At 40.1% G+C, this 24,184-nt stretch overlaps 1 protein-coding gene across 4 annotated transcripts; it reads right to left on the reverse strand.

Annotated features, from left to right (window-relative positions):
* Window positions 1–30: 30 nt before the first annotated feature.
* On the reverse strand, window positions 31–24,184 carry trim33 (tripartite motif containing 33). Of its 4 annotated transcripts, XM_042407948.1 has the most exons (21): window positions 23,539–24,184; window positions 18,073–18,191; window positions 16,097–16,250; window positions 15,565–15,697; window positions 14,900–15,016; window positions 14,679–14,793; window positions 13,866–14,012; window positions 13,140–13,257; window positions 12,497–12,780; window positions 11,456–11,650; window positions 10,117–10,173; window positions 9,665–9,865; window positions 9,200–9,332; window positions 8,583–8,646; window positions 7,625–7,778; window positions 6,430–6,860; window positions 5,893–6,004; window positions 5,737–5,811; window positions 4,131–4,283; window positions 2,048–2,098; window positions 31–783 (listed from the first exon to the last, which is right to left on the reverse strand). In XM_042407948.1, the coding sequence occupies exons 1-21, from the start codon at window positions 24,134–24,136 to the stop codon at window positions 562–564; spliced, it is 3,633 nt and encodes a 1,210-aa protein (XP_042263882.1). In that variant the 5' UTR covers window positions 24,137–24,184; the 3' UTR covers window positions 31–561. The 4 variants fall into 4 exon arrangements, with proteins under 4 accessions (XP_042263882.1, XP_042263883.1, XP_042263881.1 ...); XM_042407949.1 differs by lacking the exon at window positions 10,117–10,173; XM_042407947.1 differs by lacking the exon at window positions 2,048–2,098 and having other exon boundaries at window positions 23,539–24,183.

The following is a 24,184-nucleotide window of genomic DNA, read 5'->3' on the forward strand; positions in this document are numbered from 1 at the left end:
CCTTCTCCACACCACGCATTTTCTTTGATATATTTCAAGAACAGGTTTTATTGATGACGCACCCAAACATCTATACTGTAGGAATACCTTCAGTGGGCTAGATTCTCTTATTTACATAACGCTTCCACAAAGTCATACAAATACTTGGTAGGTTTCATGTCAAAGAATAGATATAATACATTAAGAACTGGGAACAGGAGATTTATGTGTTTTATAAAGCAATTGTCACAACAAATCTACAAATAAAATGTTTGATAGAAAAGAAATGAAAACAATCATTAACTTAACTACTTCAAAACAAGTCCTACTTCAAAATCTGTACAAGCACGTTTTTGAGCGTCCATGAAATAAGGAGGGAATGCAGCTCTTCTGTGTTTCTGTCCTCAAGAGTTCTGATAAAGGCAGACGTCTCCTGTGGTTGACAGTAAATCTTTCAAAGGCAAGGATGAGATAAACCAAGCAGTTTGTACAGCGAATCTCGTCCTTTTCGTTTGCTGCCTCAAACAAAGGACAAGTGTGGGACGTGGGAAGACAGTTTTTAACTTCTCTTGTGGTTTGTTCTCACTTGATGTGGACCACTTTCTCATCTGTTTTTAATCGTTTGCGTCTGGGCTGTATGAAGTCCTCCCCGGAGTCGTCCGTGTCAACCTCCTCCTTTTCCTCTACTTCCAGAGACTCAGGTTCAGGTGTTTCAGGGAAGCTTTGCCCTGGAAAGATCTCCTGCAGCTTATCCTCAAAGTACAGACTCACCGCCTTGCCGGATATCGCCATCTCCGATCCCGCCTGCCGGAGGAGGAGGAGGAGGAAGGGAAGGGGAAGGGGGTGGGAGAAGAGTGATATGGAGAAAGCAGGGTATGACAGTTCCATTGAGCGGGAGGAATGAATGGGTTGAAGCAGGGAGGAGGAAGAGGAGAATGAGGAGACAAATTAGATCTGGTTAAGACCTCTGGTGGCAGGGTGGCCCCGGCTCAACCTTGCTGTACAGAGCAGAGATATCCTGCCGCCCCAACCCCGTCCCACTGTGGCTCCATGAAGCATTTCCACATATCAGAGTTTCACAATTTGGCTAGTTTTGAAACACTTCAATACAATTAACAGTCACCAAACAAAAATTTATATATAAATTTAAGAGCGTGTTCACACCAGGGCTGTTTGAGGCATTTCAGATTGACTCTGAAATGTCTTCCAATTAGTTCAGGGGTCACAAACCTCTAACTAGAATAAAATTTGAACCAAATATAGGAAATTGGCCTTAAAGGACCAGTGTGTAAGATATAGTGACATCTAGTGGTGATTGTCACATTTACCTCTGTAATCTTATTAAATAAACCCGAGCACAAGATTCTCCGTCCTCACAGCAGAGCTCTTATTAATAATTTCTACTGACCCTGCGTTATGACTGGACATTTATTTACTGTATTAAGTAGTTAAGCACTTTTAGGTATTTGTTTGCTCAAAACAGGAAATTAAAAGTAAAAGAAGACTCCATTTTACATATCTTGCAAATGTCTTGCAAGTTCACATCACTTTGGACTGTAGGCGAATATTCTGTATGAGGGAATGAATTTGACAAATGTACTGACAAAGTTAAATTAGGGCCGTACTGTCATTTTTGGTTACTTTTCAATTACTTGCCCAGCCCTACACGCATGTATTTTTCATGACTGAATGTATGCGAGAGGCCCATAATTAATTATGGCTGGCACAGCCCCTCATAAAATGAAACGCAGAACACATCTACATTACATTATATTTTAGAATCACACCCTAACAGTAAATGACCTGGACTCAAGACCTTTGCAGTAAATTAAACCAAATAAAAGACATTTATAGGCTTTTTCCAGGACCTCAGAACACCCTGTGATATATCACACTGTTCTTACCACTTTTCATTAAGATGAAAAGCAAAGTTCAATCAATTTTTTCAGCCTTTTTATGTGTAATTTTTACGAGTCTGCTGCTCTATATTAAGGTCAGGGGCAAAAACATTTCTTGGAGCCTCAGTGGGAGGGGACAGGACATCTGTGCTCTATTTGAAACGGCTTACCTGCGTATTAATCTGTTTCTCCTCATCATAAACCTGGATTATTCGAGACATCTAAAAAGGGGCAATAACATTACAACAAAGACAAGTGAAGCAGCAGGGGGGGAAGAAAAGAGTTCACAGCACAGGCAGGTTAGATAATAACAGATCGGAAATCTGTTTACGGCCTACTGTGCTCAAGCCTGCAAGGAGTGCATCACCAAGTCGTTACTGCAGAAATTAACAGCAAGTGAAGTCTGCATTCAGTCTACTTCTTTAGTCTGATTAGTTAACAGGCTTCAGGAAACACTACAAAAAGAGTGACGACTTTAGTTTAACTAGTTTATATATCTGCAGCATATTCTCTGTATGAAATGTCAGCTCTTATAAGTCTGTCTTTGATGTTTCTGCTTGTAAATAAATACATTATTTAAGGTTCTATATGTTGATTATATATGTCAAGAATGTTATCTTTGCAGCTGATCTAATTACAGGAATGAATCAATCATTGATTATGTAACTGTGGTGACTGAAAATAGTTTACACTTGAAGAAAGTATTAACATCATCAAAGGCTTCAATTAACTGGTGCTTTTAGCACTGCCACTCTCCAAAGGCCTCCATCATAACTTCTGATGGCCTTTGAACAACATAATTTTCATTAAGTTTAAGTCTGTACAACTGGTTGATTGGCAGGTTTTTCTCGCTATCTTTTAATTTTATTCAAAGCACTCAAAAAGATCACAGCAATAACTTTCCTTTTTAGTTAATCTAGATTTTGTAGATACTAATTTATCACAACTTTTTCCTAATGCTCACATCTAGAAATGAAAAAAAAAAAGATTTTTGTTGTGTATGTGTGTAGGCACTGATTATAAAAAATATTACCCATACTTGCCTAATTGTACAGCAGGGATTTTCCTAAAGCCACTTTTTGTTCATATAAAACTGAATATTAAACTGATTCTTTAATCATACAGATTTAATTTGTTGTAATAAGAATTGTTTCACAGGTTTACAAGCCTCTCATTCTGGGAGATATAACAATGGAAAGAGCTTTAATCTATCTTGAAAATCTAGATTAGTCACATGAGTGATTAATCACCAATTAATGACTTTAAGATTTGAGTAATCTAATTACAATGATGAAATATCTTTCTCTATATTGTTTAATCATGCAAACTAAAAACTACACAACATCCTTCACAAGACCCTGCTTGCTGTTAATTTTGGTGATATAATAACATCATATGTATGGTGAGGTTGTCCTGCGGGGATCAGAGCCTGTCCTATCACCATTAGCTAAATGAAGTGAGGTCTCAGGGTAGTCTAAGGTGTTATTCCAGACACCACTTGATCAATAGAAGCTCCCTCATGTGGTTGGAAGGTATAACACATGAGCATATACAGTATACTTTATAGTAGACCCATACTAGTAACATATCAAGCAAGACTGTATGTAACTTGGGTAATAAACTGTGTTCCAGTACAGACAGAGGGCATCAAAATGTAAAGAAGCAACATAAATAAATATATACATTCAAATACACATTTCCCCCCATGTGAAATATAAGATAATCAAGTGACCACAGCCATCCATTAAAAACCAAACTTTTGATTTATCATATGTGATACAGACAGTGTTAACAGGGTTCGGACAGTGTTCCCGCAGCCATGTGACAAGAGCACAATGACGCCTTTACACTACAATCCTCCGTCAGCCAGTGTTAGTAAGTGGACAAAACTGGTACGCACACAGCAGGCTCTAAGCACCACTTCCCACTTCCTTTTCCAGTGTCAGGGTTTGTCTCCACATTAAGGTTAGACCAATATATTGGTTTGTCAACACTGGCCTTCAGTGAAGTGATATGGAATATCTAACACTGCTTTATAAACATTGTTTTATTTATTTGTGTCATTGTTCACTTATAATTATTCATTTAAAGGCCTAATGTCTTAGGCTTGTGTTTTTGGGGGTAATCTGTTTACAGTCTGAATTGGCTCATTGTAATTTAAACTTCAACCCATATCAGTCTAACCCTTGTCTGCATGCACACATACAAGCAGATGCCATTCCCCACAGCAAGCTTAAGACTCATGCTGCTCACCTCATTGTACTTTGCACAGTTTTTGAAGACCAGGCGCATATCGGACACAAACTCCTGGATGGACTGGTAATACTGGGGGCTCCGTAACTGCAGCTTCTTCTTGACTTTCTTCAGGTCCATGGGCTTCTTGATGATCCTGTAGTAGTTCGGCACCTAGGTTTAACAAACGTGGGTCAGACAATATCTCTTAACTATGTCAGGGGATGACTGTTTCAATTTGCCTTTGAACATGTGAAGCGGAGGACTCGCATCTTGGTAGAAACAACAGAAACATAGATAACAGACATCAACTCCAAACAAGGGTTTGGGAAACTGCAATTAGTACAACTTTTTGGCTTTTAAGGAGAGTTGGGATTTTATGCCATGTGGTGGTATGAGAACATGGAAATAGAGCTTCTTTGTTGTAGAGCACTGTTTCACTATACAGCTGTTGAGCAGCCTGATATGCAACCACCCTGTAGTGCAGAGAAATATACACTGGCGTACATCAAAGTAATGGTGAGATACTGAGAGGCCAGAGACCAGACCGGAGACCAGAGAACAAAGTTTTTATAATGTGAATTGGGTCTTACAAATGAACATCTTGAGATGTTTTTGTTTAATACTGGGACTCATTTCAGACTCCGACCCAGAGCTAATCCCCATAATGCAACAACCTGAGAGTAACTCACACAAACCACATTTAACAAAATCTAAAATATCCCTTTTTTGTTTTTGTAGTGGGTGAGAATCTGAATCTATCTGCCAAGTGTTATAGCTGTAGCTCTCTCTAAGATCCAGATACTTTTAGGGCAGAAGAACAGAAATATTAGGAGGGGCTTCTAGCACCTGCAGAGTCAAGTGAATCCCTTCACAACCACTCATTTATAAGATGATATTTATGGCATTTTTTTTCCTTTAATTAATGAAAAGGTCTCTCCTTTCAATCATCTTGAAAACACATTAATCAGACCTGATTATGATTACCAGTGACCCGCTTTGCGAACATGCAGGCGATGTGAAATTATGTTCATTTGTATAGCGCTTAATCCCAAGCATGTCTCAAGGGATATTATGAGCTCATAAAATAATAAGGCTACCAAGCACCAACTAATCAATTATTAATCACAGAAAAAAATGATACAACACAGTGTGCAATAAAATAAAGAAAAATAGCAGCACACGGGACACAAAACACTTGCTGCCAGGATTTTGTGTTGCATTTTAAAATTGTTCTGATTTTCAAAAAGGATAAAACATGCTTGTAATTTAACTAAAAGTTACAGTTTGTTCAAAAATTAAGTAAACAGGCATCTATTTTTTGCTTTGAGATTCCAATTAGCAACCATGTCTACTTCAAAGATCTTGATGCACATCTGTTTGGGCAGGACGACAACAAGGAGGAGAGTGGATGTGGAAAAGCAAAGGAGTAAAAATTAACCTGTGTCACCACATGAGGAGAAGAAGGAAGGGAAACCTTTATGGGATCAGGAATGAGGCCAGTAACTGACTAACTGGTCAAAAGAACATCTTACAGGACCTGGGACATCACATGATGCAACTGGCAGAGCTGCGTGTGCGTGTGTGCGTGTGTGCGTGTGTGTGTCTCTCATGTGGAGCTACTTACAGAGCTAGGAACAGGTTCCCTGAAGCCCACGCTGAGCTCATGACAGAAGATGTACAGCAGGAGACGTTCACATCTCTGCACAGAGAAGACGAGAGAGAATTAGCAGTGTTGCAGTAACCATAAAGAGGCCTCTGAGGATGTGCACACTGTACTGACCCTTTGGTCCTCAGGATTCAGGTCCTGCTCTCCTTTGATTTTCCTGCTGTCGTCACAGTACTCTATCTCAGGACTGGTTAGACTCCGGCAAAATGTGCAGAGAAAGTCCCCTCTGAGACACAAACATCACACAGAGGACATTACGTTACCATCTTATTCTGTTTAACCTCATCCGCACAGTCAATTAACACCAAATGATTCAAGAAGAACATTGTGGAGTTTCTTCGGATAGTGTCTTTCTGCTAGTACGGCCCTCTTACTACAGATCAGGTATCAACTATGTCAATATCTAAAACATGTTCTGGTTTTACTGTTGCCTCTGTGTTGTTCTGCACGTCTGTTTCTGTTCTCTTTTTCTGCCTCACTGAAAACAGTCTGTCTGCCATTAACCATAATGGTCAAATTCTATTAAACCTGGAGGTGTGTGAGTTTCCTGAGCGGGTTTGAACAGTCAAAGGTTTGGACACATTTTCTCATTCAAGAGAAAGGGAAGGTGTGTCCAACCTTTGGACTGGACATCAGTCACTGACCACTTACTTAGGGAAGATTTTGATGGTGGGTACGTGGCATTTCATGTGGAACACCTTGGGACAGTGGTCACAGCACAGCAGGTCACCACCGTTGATACAAACAGCACACCAGTCTTCATTGGGGTCATCTTCCTTCCCACCCGGATTGGCCGATTCAGCCGACGCCCCGACCCCTTTTGTCTCTGCCCCTTTGTCCAAGTTTCCGTTAGTGAGCCGAGAGCCTGCGGTGCTGCTGCTGTTCTCAGTGGACGACGAGGTAGTGGAGGTCATAGTGGTAGTGGAAGTAGAGGAGGTGGAGGTACTGGAGCCATTTAGTCCAGAACAAGGTGTCTCAGACTGGGGCTCGGTTTTGATGCGCTCCCCTAGAGCCTTGACAGCATCTTGACCTGCAGATACGACTCCCAATACAGGAAGAGGGCTGTTCTCAGGACTGCTCATCTGGAGGAAAACATACACATCAAAACATAAGACCGTATTCGGATTTTTGTTTCATTTTCACACATATTTTCCATTACAGTCTGTAAGTATGGAGCCCCTGAAGGAACAAAAGTCATTAACAGGCCATCTGATAAGTAAAATTAATTACATAAATAAGTCCAAGTTTATCTCCTCACTTTTCTTATTTAATCAATCATAGTACATGTAAAAACTGTTATCCATTTCCCCATTTTTTCAACACTGCATTTTCCATCTTCCTCGTAGCCTTTCAAATTTAATTATATATTAATAAAAAGGGCATATCAAAGATCGATGGATTCTGTCTGGATCATGCACAAGTCATTCATGCACAGTGCAGAGCGATGTGGCTGAAAATGTAATCACAATAAATAATAAATGTCCAAAAGCAATATAAACAAACAATATACCCGTTGTTTGACATTTCTTACAACAGATATTTATCTGTTTTGGGTAAGACCATAAATGACCAAATATTTCTGGTCAACAACATCATCATCTTCAGTTGAATTTACACTTGTCAACACACTGTTATCACACTCTGTAAATCCGTGTTCCTGCACAATATTCACAATTAGCTATTGCGACAGTGCGAGTCGTATCATTATGTAAGCTGACCACAACCACAGTGCTGCACAGATAATCAGCTGTCAACATGTATGGTAGATTAGTGCAGTGTGATGTTATCACATTCCTAAACCCTGAGGCTTGATTTAAAACTAATGGAAAAAGGACTGTATTCATACCATGCAAGCACTCCTCCCTGCATCTTTGCCTCGCTCCGTCTTCAGAGACGAAGCTGGACAGTTGTAGCTGTCGTCTGTACCAGGCTCCTGCTTCACCCTCACCTGCTCCACCGCAGCTCCGCCTCCAGGCCCCGCCCTCCCCGCAGAGCTACAGCTTAAACACACACACAAAAACAAATCATGGAGAACATTCATGCGGTTTAAACTCATAACAACATCAAATCAAGTAACTACTAATTACAACTACACCCTTTTATTTCATTGAGCCTACAGTATTAAAGATACATTTTTTCTGCTACCATCTGACATTTCGGTTTAAGCCCCTTAAGCTCGTCCTTCTCATCGCCCTCTTATCCCTTGTGCACTTTCTTCTCTTGTTCTCCCTCAACCAGTTTTCAATAATCATATCTAGTTTAAACTTTGAATCATACATGATTTTTGAACAAACGTGTGTACTTGCAAACAAGCAGCATCTTGTAATGTGCTAGCCCGTGTTCTTAAACTGCTTTTCCAGTCAGTCTACAGTTCTGGTATCGAGGTGTCAGTGATACTCAGCAAATGTAACATGATGAGTTGGTGGATTTATCTGTTACAGCTTGAGATGAAAAATCTAATTGTGGGTGTCTAACCTCAGTTTACGCACAGACTCTATGCACAAATCTATGCTGCCCTCTGGTGTCTATCCTACATCCAGACCCGCAAACATTTGCTGCCTTAATGCTGAGACATAAAGCTCTCTGCTACACCACGGTAGTCAAATGAAACCAGTAATCACTGTAGGTGTTCAGGATTAACCTAAACCTAGCCAAAAACCTATGACTTAACTATCAAACATTCACCAAAAGTTTGTCCTTGGTTAATCTATTTATTCTGTTAACTTGGAATCTGACAACTTGACAACTAGGAAACATTTCCACACAATATTTGAATAAACAGAAAACATGTCATATCATCTTACCTGCCTCTGCTGCCTGTGCTGGACGTACTAGAAGGTCGTGCTGGTGTGTGTGAGTTGGACAGACCTACGGACAGAAAGGAGGAGGAAACAGGTGATAAACATGTGATAAAGCAGCAGTGATCACTTCTTATGTATTGTACAAAGTTTAATTTCTCTAGGTCAATATAAAAATGTACACAGGATTTAAGCAGGAACTAAATCACTGACATTTACAAGTAAACAGTATAATGAAGGGATGGATGGAATATTTTAAATATTATTATAACATGGTAATATCATAGTGTATATAATTATAAGGTACATTTCTGGAAAATGAATTTAGGACGGCTTATACGTTAAATAATTTAGTTTTAATACTTTTGTTGCTGTCCAGTAAATATGTGCAAAAGGTACTTTGTTACATTTGATTGTGACTATTTTACAGTCAGAGCCAATGATTGGCATTTGGACCTGTATCTGAATCCATAAAGTCTGTGACGTTGTCATGAATCTGATCAGGCCAACTTTAGCGAGCATGAAGTAAAGACTGAAAAAAATCTTTAACGGGAGGTTCAGTTTGATGTGAATGAGAGATGCTGTGAGGGACAGGGAGTCCCTCTCCCTGAAGGTGTGGGTACCTGAAGATCCAGGAGAGTGTGTGGACAGTCCAGGCGACGGGTTCATGTCAACTGAGCCTAACTGATGCTGCGTGCTGGCTGTAATGTAGCGAGACAGGAGGTGTCCAAGGTTGCTGGAACCTGCATCCTCCAGCTAGTGATACCAGAAAACCACAGTGGTGAGGAAAATATTAACAAAGTTACTCAAGATGTCTGCATTTTTACAAAAGAATTAAGGATTCAGTGAAACTGAATGATTTTTTCCCCCTTTTTCATTCTCTCTAATTTGTTTATATTGCATATTTTAGAATTTCTCCAAATGTACATAAGATTTTCATTCTCCTTTGTCTCAAAATGGTCAGATTCCTAACTTTCTTTTTTTTGTTTTAAATTGGCAGACAAAATACTATCAGTGGCAGGTGGATTAAAAAATGCTGCATGTCCTACCCTGCTTGAAACAAACATACTTGGTTAGAATGTGCACACCTGAATGGGCGGGATCTCAGGTAGGCAGGGCAGGTTCTCAGGATTTGTGACGGAGGGAATGAGCTCGATGGGACCTATGATGGGGCTGGTAGGGCCGCGGTGAGCGTGGGCACCAGCCATACTGGCACTGGTGGGACTTGTGGGGTTGGCATTGTGAAGGGACGCCACCGGGAAAGGGCCTGCGTGCCCTGGGTTGGAATGCTGCACAGAAAAAGAGAGAAGGAGGGATGGAAGAAAAGAGAACCATGGGAGGGAGGGACAGTAACAGAAAAGGGGAGGGAAGAAAGGAGGAAAAGAAGAGAGGAAGAAAGAAAGAAAGGGGGCAGGAACAATTGACAGGTCAGTCGCTTTGTTTCATCAATGTTGTGAAAACACGATGGTTGCATGATCATGCATTTGGGTGAGAACACATGCTACACAAGACACAATAAAGTAGGAAAAAGGTGCCAAACCCCTGATTGTAGTAAGAAACGAAACCTTTGGTGGCTCATCTCAGATTCTATAGACATCTGGACACAAAGACAAAAGGGGCTGGATATAGTGGAGGTTTCTCTTACCTAGTCTTACATGCAGGCAGTAAATGTACATTTTTATACTTGACTTCAGAAAATAAACAGCTTTATATGTATAGATACATCTGTGAGGCAGTGCTAAACTGGACTGAATGAGGAAACAGTACCTTTGCACCCTTCTCTGAAAACTTAAGTGAAATAACGTATTTCTTGTTAAACATCTGTTTTAGTTGTCATGTCTGGATTTTGGTTATGGAAGGTCAGGCATGTCAGTATTTAAATCCAATTTTTTAATCAAATGTAAATTTAATTTGCCATGTGTATGCTCAAAATTAAATTATAAAAACCACATTTAATTGTTTGAAAACGCGATTAAATTAAAACCGAAAATTGTTCTCAGTGTACTCCCACCTATAACTCTAAAAAGGAAACTGAATGTGAAATGGACAATACATTTTAATGTTTTTAAACTGGCAGACAATATGCTACTTAAACTTGAAAATAAAATGCAAACTGGAATTTTGCATTTTAGTTCAGACAAACTGATTTGCATTTTCATTTGAATAACGGCAGCTTTAAGTCGAAGTAATCTGCCTTTAGGCAGATATAACATCCTTTTCCACTGCAGAAACTTAACAAAAACATAATGTTACACATTGAGCCAATATTATTTTCTCACTTAAGTGCATAACATTAACAAACATTTTTGATTAGGATTCCTTAAATTTGTTTTCCAAGGAATGGAAATACATGTTCTGAGTTGCACTTTTTACAATTAAAACCTGTTAATGCTCTCTGGTGACGGACAGTAACGGTCTTACCGTTAATAAGAAGTCAGCCTAAGAATCATTGTCTAAACAAACCATAATAATAAATAAAAATAAATTAAATAAAAATACACACGAGGAAAAGTAGATATATCTGTTAGAGCCTGACGACTCCTGCATTTCTACAGACTAGTAGAATTTCAGTGTGTGTTAGTGTGTGTTAGTATTGAACAATTATCCGATGCATTACATAAAAAGGATGCTCAAACAATATACTGCAAATATTGTATATTGGTTTGTCAGGTAGGCTGTTTGGCTGTTTCAGCCCAGCCTTGCCTCGTGTATCTATACAGTAACTGCTGTCACACTAGAAGTGACATTTTGGGTTAAACAACGGTTCAACAGTCACATTTGCGTCATCAAAACATCACATGTGAAATCCTGTATAAACACCACAATAGGATCTGTTCATCTGTTTCCATACATTGAACCCAATGTGTGTTTGTACTGACCTGTCTCTGTAGCTGAGGCTGCATCATGGTGGGATACTGCTGTCCGTTATGTCTCGGCTGTGCTGAGGGCATCCGGCCCTGTGGCAGACCCGGTAGACGCATGTGGTGGGATGACGGGTACATGGGGGGACCTGGCCCACCGTTCATACCCCCGGGCCCTCTCGGGAGCTGCTGCATACTGATGAGCCTTGGAGGCTGGTAAGAAATCACACATACACACAGAGAAACAGTGTGTGGAAATCAGATCACTGGATAAACACGACCATGGCAAATAATGTAAACAGGAAGGAGTATGCACGCACATCCAAACCGAAGCCGGCAGGTGCTGGGCTGAAAGTGAAAAAACAAAGAAACAGCTCGCACACTGCAGGGCTCCAATGTCCGATTGGAATTTATTGCACCGAGGTGACATTTCGAGCACACCTGCTCTTCATCAGACTCAAGGACGTCATCTTAAATATATACATGAATACAAGTCACATGATGTAGTCATGTGACTTTAAACTCCCATGTGCCAAACATACATACCAGGGTCAACAATATATACATACATAAATACACACAAAATAATACAAAAATATATAGTGTGTATGTATATGATCATGCACATAATTATAGTAGTGTACATAGTACTGTATACAATAAGTTCAAAATCCAATAGTGTATGACAACAATCAATAAATCTCCCAAGGAAAAACCTTGTCTGTGCTACATAAATAAATATGTACACACACATGTACTAGGAATAAATAATAGATCAGAATTTGCTGGTGTAAGTTCACATTAAATCAATTGCTACCAGAGAAAACAATACGTGCAAAAGTATGCAAAAATATATCATATGTACAAACATATATACAAAGATATCTGTAAAGAGGAAAACCTAAAGTAGGATATCTCAGACTAACATCGGGCTTGTAGGCCGTCATTAAGTAAGGAAATTACTGGAGAAGTGCCATTAATTGTCCTATAACCGGTGCAACATGGTGAACCAGAGAGCAACATCTCCATCTTGTTCCACAGTGGTGAATGTTTTCATACCTGTTGCTGAACCATGGGCGGGCCGGTCTGTCGGGCGTGCTGCTGGGACATTTGTGAAGCGATGCGCATCTGTTGCTGGATCTGCTGCTGGTGCTGCTGTTGTTGTTGCTGCTGTTTTTGCTGGGCGTAAGCTGCCTGTTGCATGTGCTGCAGCCGGAGCTGGGCCAGGTTGATCTGTCCTGGGTGTTTGCCAGGGTGACCTTGACCTGGTGAAATGGGTGGTCCTCCTACCATTACACCGGGCGGTTGCGCAGGCGGAGGTGGCTTCTCAATTACCAAATTACCTGGAAGTAGAAGAAGAGTAATGACAGTGAGTGGACTTCAAAGCAAGAAGTGCACATGCAGTAGACATCTGTGAAATATTGTATTTATACAGCAGGGGCAGGACGCATTAATCAATTTATTACTGCGTAATGTTCAAGCTGTATATGGCCCCTGTATAAAAACGCAAGATTTAATCTGGCAGGCTAGATGATGGGTATCATGCATAAATAAGAATGCAAAGACTAAAATATCAGATGAAACAATTTAAATGGCAAATTAAGACCACTCTCATCTCAATCTTGATTTGCATAAGTCAATAAAAACTTGTAATGTTTGATGCAAAGAAATATTGACTGATGAGGTAATAGATTCCTCTCACCTAGATTCACCACGTTTTTGGCCCAGAACGTGGGGTCACAGAAAAAGCGCACAACTCCATTGGCCTGGGGCGCTGGCTCCAGTCTTGCCTTGAAGAGCTGGCGAAGCTGGAACAGAATCTACATGCACGCACACACAGAGAATAATTTCCTTTAGTCGCTGAGCCTGGCTATATCAGAGCAACAAATAGCCCATTTGTTAACATGCCCTTTGGGGGCATTACTCCACAATCCCACAATAAAGTTATCTCAATTATCTAATTTGCTGACTGTCTTGTGGTAAGTAGTCAAATCCATGTGACAGAGGCCAACCAAAAAAAAAAAAAAAAACAGATCCCATCCCCGTAATGTGGGACAAAAAGCTGGTTCTGCAACTTCACATCTAGACAAGACTGGGCCGGCAGTGTACTTCAAAACAAACGTCATGATCAGAGACTGATACTCAAATAAAGACTTGCAGGGTAGCAAAACATCGGTGGCTACGAAACTTCACCTGACAATGATGACGAGGTCTGACGCAGATACAACTCAGGCATTCTTCAAAACAAGAATTTAACACTGGAACTAATGCAATTCCCCTGACGTACAGCAGAAATCTGCAGTCCAATCAAAACCAAATGCAGTTTCTTCATGGTTGCAAATCTGTCATGTTGTTTGTGAGGTAAATTCTGTTTTGTTTGGAGTACACTGTCGGCTTTTAGTCTCTGAAACATCTGGGGCAAACATACCGGCCTCTTGCTGTAGAGAAGTGCTGTGCTGCTGCCAGTCGTGATGGCCCAGTGGCAGAATTTGAGCACATGTTGGATCTGTTGGGCAAGCTGGGTTGTATCCTTATGTTGAGCCACAAGCCTCATACTGCGCTCTTTGGTCACACTCTAGACAAAAAGTGAGATTATTCTGGTTAGGGGAAAGCTACTGAAAGAGCCTGAACACCACAGTTTAATGAATGAATCCAGACAAAGACAAATCCCTACCCAAGCTATTACAAAAATGTTAGCATATGCATGGAGATGGATTAAATAATTAGATTTGATAAGATTAAAACGTAATGATCCCCGTGGGAGCTTGGGTTATTGCAGCAGTGGATAATAGAGTGCAGCAAAGAAAAATAAATAAATAAAAGCACGGCAAATGGGGAGGTGGTCAAGTATTAAACTGGTTTTAATGATAGAACTGAGTAAAGATATGAAGGCAGTAGAACATGTGAGAGAAGAAATCAATGAAAATGTGTAATTCATAGCATCTGAGAGCATGTTCAGCAAAAAGAATCTATCACTACATCGAGATATATACACATCCAATAAATGAGATGATGTGAGTACACTGTGAAAAATGTACAGCTGAATGTCACATCATATTCATCTGTGCCGACACATGAGTAAACTTAGTATGTTCTAGTACAGGACCACGATGCACAGGCTGAGCTCTCATAAATGCATATAAAAAACTGTTACAATACATGTAACAATGATTTTTTTGAGTGTTTTTTTTTCAACAACACGCAGCTCTTGGCCAGACTGTCTTGTATAATATTCTCTTACCTCCAACTGTTGCAACAAGGACTTGCCCTTCTTGTTGATCTCGTTTATTAGAGTAAACACTGCAATTTTGATCTCATGCTCCACCTTCCTGTGCGTCTCATTCAGCTCTTTTAATCTGGATTAAAAAGAACACAGTAAACCACTTAAATTAGAGACACTAGCCACCTGTACAACCGCTGACTGCATCGGAGGAGAAGAAGATAGTGATGAAAAACCTTTACCTGCTTTGCACCTGAGAGACAGAGTAATGGACGTAATTCTTCTTTTCTTGTAGTTTGGCCATGCTGGTCTCAATGATGCCTTTCTGGTTCTGGAAAGCCTCTTCCAGGAACTGGTACCTGAGAGTAGATGGGTAACAAACAAATAGTCACCAACAACTTTCAAAAGAACTGAATGATAATAAGTTTATTAACTGCATGAATCGTTGTCAATGTTGAGACACTGCATGTGATAATGAACTATACAAATAAACTTGACAAAGCCCAATGTGGGAAAAATGACTTAGCCGGGAGGAATATAATTCTATTGTGTATTAACTACACTGTTGTCCTTGTATTACCGCTGCCGCCTTGAAGTTGACTAGTGTCTTTGTTTGTGACTAACACATCTTGAAACCTATTGGCCCAAAATTTGGTCTTTCACGCTCCCAGTTACACAAACATAAAGCTGGCGTGTTTCATATTTCAACTCTTGTAACCGTTATGTACTGAATTAAGCTGAAACCAATGGCTGCCTGCAGAGTAGACAATCAATCAAAAACCTTATGGTATGCTGTGGGAAATGGTGCAAAATATTGACTACTGGCAGAAATAAGTCAAAAAGATACCAGTTAAAATTAAAATGGTGGTCCATTAGAAATAAAACAGGTGTTTGCATGCTGAGCTACCTGTGCTCCTTGTGCTCCAGCAGCTGGCAGTCCCTACAGGTCAAAGTGTCACAGGTCTCACAGAAAAGCTTCAGTGGCTCCTGCTTGTGGACGGGACAGAAAACAGGTCTCTGTCCCGGCGTACCAACAGACTCTATAGACACACAGGAGAGAGGACACCAGTGATGCTCAGCAGACGAGAGAGAAATAAAAATAGAGGAAAATTTATCATTGAATCTGGTGTAAGACAGAGCAATAGACAAAAATAGACAGCGGCAACAAATGAAGGATTTGTCAAACCCCCAGTGCTTATTTCAATGCCAGTTGAACTTTGCAAAAGCAGACAGAGAAGGCCTCAAAAAACTCCGGTCAGAGCTTCAGGATGTACGGTCTCCACAGCTCAAGGTACCATCCAAGCAATCAGACTCTGCTGCACTGTTGCCATAGCAACAGCCTATAAGCAGCACCACATTCACAGTGCTTCGACTGGGGTTTATCTTATTACGGCTTTTGCAGTTGGTGCTTCCTTCACTGTGAGGGTCAGCCATCTTACCGGAGGCAGCGTCAGCGTCCTCCTTTGTGCGAATCTTGTGGTCCTTGGTAATTTTGACCCTCTGGTGAGCCTCCACGCAGGTCTTACACAGCCATTCTCCACACTCCACACAGAAGCCTATGGTTCCTGCATTGTCCTCGCAACTTGTGCACACCTTGAGAAGATAACACCAATGAGCATCTAGAAGTCTGGACAGAATCAGAGCTGAGTCATAGTCTCTGTATTAGTGCTGGTGCTGAAACAGCTTTAACATAGATGTGCTTGGATCATCAAATAATGTTGCCTTGATATCTGACACTTTACTTTAATAAAGCACGCTTTGGGACAACATAAAACATTTCCAGCCTGAAGAAAAATGTCTGATGTGAAAGTGCTTACTTACTAATACTAGTAGTTCAGTGATGTTTTGAAAATTATGATGAAAATATTAAAACCAAAAAGACTCAACAGTCAACACTGTACTTCGATGTACTTTGTGAACATGTATTATTTATTTTGACAACTTAAGGGTCAGGAGTTACAGTCCTTTGAAAAGTGAGGTCTGATGGTTACACTAAATAAATGGTCATGGGTCTTTTACAGCATTAAATTGGTTTGTTTGAATTGGGAGCTTTAATGGACGATGCAAATTGTGTGTCTGACTAACAGATCAAGAGGTCAAGAGACTGAGGTTTCACGGGACAAAAGCCAGTGCAATCAAAACAATTGCATGCCATCTAGTCATGTCAATATATGGTGGTCACAAAAAACAAAAATATCTATAGATGAAAGTAGCCACATTAGCTCAAATCCTTGGCAGATGTTATGTTATAGTATATGTAATAAAAGAACAACGCTACAATAAACAAAACAAACATGCCCTGTTACTGTACTATTTCCAGATGGACAGATGTCCCTTTTTGCCGACTCAAAACAAATTACATATTATACTGCTGCTGAGGCTTTTGTTAGCTCCAATACAAAGCATGGTGGGCTCCTGAATGCTCTGACCATATTGTCTAGCTGCCATATCATAACTGTTATGCAAAATGCTTTTTAGATTGAGCTTGACACTATAATGTCTGATACTGGCTCAGAGAGGTTAAATATTTATAATCTTGGACAAACAAGAAACAAGAGAGTAATTCTTGAAGATGTCTGAAGAAGACTGGAATAATATCTGACTAAGTCTTCCAGCTGAAGATCTTGGCAAGAATCCTGCTTGAAGAAACTAATCAATTCTCTGTGACTGTAAAACTGAAAGTTATACAGATCTCTCTCTGGGACTGGAACAGTGCTGGAGGCAGTGCGGTAAAAACAATGGCAGACCATTTTTTATCCATATCTTTAAATTTTTATAGTGGCAAAAAATGTTGCTGAGAAAAGGTAAACATTTGGAATAAAGGTTGATTTCTTTTTATTGTATTATATTGCTGCAAAGTCCCAGACAAACCTGTTGCACAGGATGAACATCTCTTTGAAACATTCTTGGCAGCTATCAATTATGTCATCACAAAAAAATGGATGTAGACTCGTCATCCCAACAAGAATTACCAATTATTATTGAAATAAACTGAAAAACAGAATATAACTTTTGTCTTTAATATATAGGGAATATTAAAGACTATAAAATGATATGTATATGATCCAATTAACTGAATATGGGCAAATGATGCATGTCACTGTACTTGCTGCTGTTAATGTCAAAGCCAGCTTTGCTTATTATTGTTACTAAGGCTTTACGTAAATAGTTCTTGGCATTTATAATCATCCTGGATGAAATGAAATTGGTGCATATCAAGATACAACTGCCCTTGATCATGGCAAAATAAGACTTTGCGTTCTCTTTGCTTTGATAGAAAATGAAATGTCAGAGCCCCTAAGGTTGTGCGAAACCCATCCAAACAGTAGAGCGAAGCCTACGAGGCGAAGCGCTGGAGGTGGACACACATATTGAACAAAGCAACCTGGCCCAAAGGCCAGCTGTTTTGACATACCTGTGCAGCCTTTTCATCAGACGTGCTGGTAGCCTCTGTGGTATCTTTGACAAAGTAGTTGTCAATAATATCACTCTGTTTGTAGTCCTGGTGGCACACTGAACAGCGCATAACGTTTACTAAAGACAGAAGAGACAGAACACAAAAGGGGACGCGAGTCAAATGAGGTCAAAGAGGCAAACACTGGGATACACGTTCAATGCTTGGTGATATTTCTTCACCACTGTGACAAGTACATATGTGAGCTATTACATGACTTCTTAACTCTGGGCTAACAATACTCCTGCTTCAAACAAACGAGGATTAATAAGAGGCCTTAAGCAGACTTTCAGCTAATTTCCATAATTTCCTTTAGGTAAATTCCTGTTGTTATTAAAAATTCTCTGCACCGTAGGACACGCATTGCCTATTCATGGAGGCTAATTGATTTAGCGCTTGTCTCCAGAAGATTCAATCTCGTCATCCTTGGCATTTTTATTAGAATATTAAATCACATGGTCAAACAACGAGGACTGTTTCACTTAATCATTTTAGTTGGTTTCGTTAATGGAATTAGTTGAATTACTGCTATAATCATACACCCCAACAAATAATTAGTTCAGTGCATTAACTTTGACACTTATTTTCTAAAGTATAATAGATAATATAGATAGATAACAGATAAAGTATAATATTATGCATAAAATTGAACTTCACATGAATGTTTTAAATTGAGTCAGCATAATATGTTGCCACTCCTCTACCTCATAAACCCATAAATTTCCCCCTCACCAGCCAGCTGAGGTAAAAACCAGTGTAAGCCGGTTTGAGCCAGTCTACACTGACTCGAGCAGCACACAGCCGGTTTGTGTAAGCTCCAGCTGCATGGGTCCCCCAGTGATTGGTTGTGAAAGCAGCTGGACTGGGATTGTGTTGAGAAACCCACACTTATACACTCATACACACATATACACACACACATACACACACACACACGTGTACAAAAACAAATGTACCACACAGCTGTCACTCTGAACTGAAGTAGTCTGCACTCAGCTACAGCTCTGTATATATATACCCCCGCCCCTCCCACTTCCCCCCCCCCTCCATATCAACACCCACATATAAAATTGAAACCTCATTTTAAACAGGATTTGGTTTGTGTTTCCCTGCATTCATACAATATACAAACACTTCTGCTAAAGAAAATATGACGGGGGACTTTAAACTTTAACAGCATATTTTAACCCCAATAACAAACTGGTTTGACCAAATCAGGCTATAAATATTAACAAAGTCGTCACACAAGTGAAAAGTACCACTAGACCAGAGAAAGCTGCCAAAAGAGTGTCAAATTAGGACCAAGATGAGACCAAATTTCCCTGAAATACAGGAAAATAGAGGAATCTCAAGTGATCTCACTTATCTTGGGTTAGGGTTAAGAGGACAGATATCATGACATCAAGATTGCTTGGTGCAAGTGTTCACTTTTACTTTATTACGAAAATGTGGAAACAACAAAGTAGATTTAGAAATTTGGCTTTGATGAATTAGACTGTAAGATGAAATGGCAATTATTAAATCATCTTTGCAGAATATTTTCACAACCAAGCAATAAGTAATGTTATGAGGAAAAAAACGTTTATTATCATCATCATCATCAGGTAGTATTTTGCTACTGGAACTACTGGAAACCAATAGTTGGTTGCTATTGGTTTCCAGTAGTATAAAGCCACACTGTTCTGTTATTTCTCCTCACTGTGCATCAGAGAAAGCTTTCTTTGGACACACTTGATAGGTACTTCTGGATAATCTAAAGCCTATATTGGTAAGAAGCTAAACAGCATTTCCCATTACAAGCTGCTGCCGGTTACTACAGCAGGAATCACAAAGCAGAAGTAGAAAGTGAGCACGACTGCATGAATGTTTGGTCACTCCAAGGAGGAAATAGTGAGGTTGTTTGTGAATTCAGCACAGTCATCTAGCTTTTACATTTCCTAATTTGACATACATGACCTCAGAAATACACTTTGACTCATTGTCTATCATGTAAAAGCTCTAACAATAGCACAAATTCTAATTACTTATCACTGGCCCTGTTTCCTCTGACCAGGTAAAGCAGAAGGTTTAATACTATCAATCAGTAGCCTGGGTAAATATTGTGACCTGAGCAGGGATGGCATAATTTGTAATCCTTTAGATAGAAGCTGTGTTAATCAGTGCTTACTAACAAACTTTTTGTATGGTTTAACTGTTAAGGTGGAAGTAGTCCATTAATAATTTTCTAAGATGTTAGGGCTTTTACAAACTGTGGACCGTAGCGTGGAAAGATCCAAACACTTAAAATGTTAACCAAGAGGGACGGTTTAAAGACCCCGCCTTCTAAAACTCCAGCCTGGAGTAAAATAAACATTTGAAGTGAAAACATTTTCACCTGTCAATTTCAAATTGTAGGGCTGAGTCAGATCATCTACAAAAGGCAAATAGAACCATCTCCGGCCGCTAAAACAACATATTCCAGTCTACTCCAGAAGCAATCCTTTGTGGTGACAGGCAGTTCTGTAAAAATTAGACCATGTGATACTCAATCTGTCCTGAAACCAATACTAATGCAATTCCTGAAAACAGCATTTAGACCACATGATATTAAGACTCTCTGCTGAGACCAAGACTTATACAATTATAATCACGCTGGGTGGCAGGTACTGTAACCATGAGACACTTGTAAGAGTCCCTTCGTTCAACTTGAAATACAACACTTATTTTGTGAACACATTGCCAGCACTCAGGTCAGCTTTACATGGATGATGTGGTTACATTTTCCAGTTCTCAACTAGGGCTGCAAATAACAATTACTTTCATTATCAATTAAATCTGCCAATTACTTTCTCGATTAATCAATTAACCGTCTGGTCTATGAAATGTCAGTAAGTAAATGGCTGTTAAAATTTCCAACAGCCAAAGTTGACGTCTTCAGGCGTCTTGTTGTGTCCGACAAACAGTCCAAAGAGATATTCAGTTTACTGTCATATATGACACAAAAAAGTACAAAATTCTCACATCTGAGAGGCTGGAAGCAGCAACTACTTGGCATTTTTGCTTTAAAAAAAGCTAAAGCGATTATTTGATTATTAAAATAATTGCAGATGAATTTTGTCGATTGACTAATCAATTAATCGATTTATCGTTACAGCTCTATTCACAACTGAAACAAAATTATTCTCCGAGGGCATGAGCATGAAATGAGTCCAGACACCTGCCATTATAACATCATTAGGTTGCTCTACCAAGTGTCAACTAGGGGAACCTAAACGCTGAGGTTTAATTTGCTGAAGTCCACCTACAGAAGTGAGGCTGTGTGAGGTTAATTATTGATTGAACAGGACTAAACTATAGAGACAGTGAATATATCTTTTCAACCTGGTCTGTTTTACTGACAGGAAGTGAGAACCATGCCAAAACTTTAGTTTTACTTCAGCTTAAATCTGCTCTTTGGTACATCAGCTGAACTGTTGTTGACTGACTCTCTGAGCTTTGGTGAGGTATCTGACAAACAAACTTTCTAAAAATGTATTGACGTGATGCAGTCTTCTAAGCAGATGCTGTGCCTCTTAAAAGCAAGAAGGTAGCAATCATGTTGATGTGACATGGTCATGTATGCAGTTACATGCCATCATAGATTATTAAAACAGCTTTAACTCTGCACATTGCATTTACTTAGAAAAAATAGAAACTTCATCTTGCGAAAATATTTCATAACTACGAGATCCTGATTTTATAATTAAGATAAAGATCTTTTAATTACCCAATCCTGTCTTACCAATCAAAATAAAAATCAATCCCAAGGACTTTAAGATGCCTATGCAATGTTGACACACTAATAATAATACCATCACATTACCAAGTGACATCTCCCAGTGTCTCAAACCAAGGAGGAGATAAAAGCGGATTAAATTAGGTAGCAACTTCGTGTCTCTGTTCTCTCAAATTGCAATGACTGGTAACCACCTTAACCTTTCCTCATAATTATGAGATCAGGATTTCATGAGATCTTTACTTGTACTTATGAGATAGTAAGTCATAATAATGAGATGTGGAGGTCATAATTATGAGATAAGATCTCCAATTTTGTTTCCTTTCCTAATTGCAATGCTTCCTTAGCTTCAGCCATGACCCATTAGTAGAAAATAGTGCAGATATATCCCATATTTTGATACCTGCCATTTAGATAACTACATGTATATACTGTATCTGTAACATGCATAACATTTAGAGTTCTGGGAATCCAGTGTGAATATTTTGGCACATATTAATAGTTATTAACTACTGCAGTCATTCTCTTCATTAGAGTATGGCCCTCTGTTAACTAGCTGCTACTGATTAAGCAGCGGTACATCATCAATCTGGTCATCTAGCCGTTATCTACTAAAATATAAGAAGTCGTTACAAAGAAATATAGCTACATTTCTGAAGGGAGGGGGAAATATATAGCTTAACCCTGAGAGAGACTGGCTTGCTGGAAGCCATTGGAAACTTGTCAAATCAATACTGCCTTGCTACTGATCATGGCAACTACAATAAATATAAAAGAAGGCTGTTGCAAATGGTTTCGGCCCCATCACTGATTTGACATATACAACATTTCACAACAGTCCTTTTTCTCCTCAATAAAAACTCAACAGATTTTTGTTTTGAATCATTTTTGGAGGTGATTAACTAACGTTAGACCACTGACTGGTACCAGTCACAGATACTGGCCAGCTTCTCCTGCGCAATGCAACAGCTGGTCAGAAATTCATCAATGTATATGGCCGCATTCACACCAAATCCAGCAATGTGGCACCTTCCAGCAGGGTTGTGCAGAGGTGTGGACGTGTTTATTTGTGCTTTAGAACTTAAGCGTGAGAAAATGAGGTTTTAATTATCTAATTCACTGCTTTGTTCTGGTTACCGCCTCTCCCTCTCTTCATTAACTGCCTAGCTCGCTCGACCACCGCTGCTCATCTCTGCTTCTCTCTTTTTTTTTTACGATGAGTCGAGAAGCCGGTAACAAAGTCAACAAGTAAACAAGGTTCTTCTTCCAGTGAGCATCTTCGGTCTTATGTGATTGGCAACCGCAGCGTGACATCAGGTTGCGTCTCGGTAAAAGTTGATTGTGGTTCAACTTCTTGCCGGATGGCCGCTGCGGTTTTTTGCTGCACCCCATGCGGTCCCTACTCCCACAGCCTAAACGCACTCCCTCCATTCAAATGAATGGGAGGACTGGCGTTTTCCTCAAATTGTCGGATTTTGCATGAATGCGGCCTTAAATCTCAGATCAGACCCCTGCCTCCCATTTATCTCAATTCCCACCTGAATTATACGAAGGCCACCTGAACCACCTTCAACTGATGAAGCCTGAACCTGCACGGACAGCAGTTCATCTGACATCAGTTTACAGAGCAGAAGACAGTTCAAGGTAGATCTACTTATTATTGTAAAACTCACCTATATGTGTGTCAGTTTGCCCGTGTGGTCCAGGCACCTGTACGCTTATTTGTCTATCTGGTTGCGGGATACATTTTAGGCAAAAAGAGTGCAGACAAGGCAGAAGTTTTGGTTCACAGTCTCGGCTCTGAAGACTTTGTTTACACACTGCGCACTTATCCAGTAAATTAACGATAGTGGATACTGGTGTGGCCGCCGTAGCTGTAACGTTAGGAGGGGGGGACATTTCAGTGGTGAGTCCGCCAACAGGAGCCTCCCCAGGAGCCAGGGCTTCAGCTGCCGCCGGCTCTGTGTTGGTGCTGCTGGCCCCAGCAGGGCTCACGGCGTTGCTACCATTGGCTTCCCCTCCCGCTCCAGCAGCCGCGCCGCCGCTAACGTCCACTCCGCTGCCGCTAACGTCCCCTCCGTCGCTAGTGGGTGTAGGTGCCTCGTTAGCGTTATCACGGGACTCCATTTCTTCACCACCCTTTGAATTCGCTTCTGCGATTACTACCGCATTTTCGGCTTTTGCCTCTGACTGTTCGTTATCTTGCGCTGAAGGCACTGAGTCCGAATTAGCAGACGGTTCCATATCCTCATCGCCTTTGTTATCCGCCATCTTCCTTCCTCTTTGAACCGCTGCACGTCCTGCGTAACTTCTCGAACC

The sequence above is a fragment of the Thunnus maccoyii genome, chromosome 4 (assembly GCF_910596095.1).
Source record: "Thunnus maccoyii chromosome 4, fThuMac1.1, whole genome shotgun sequence".
Classification (NCBI taxonomy): domain Eukaryota; kingdom Metazoa; phylum Chordata; class Actinopteri; order Scombriformes; family Scombridae; genus Thunnus; species Thunnus maccoyii.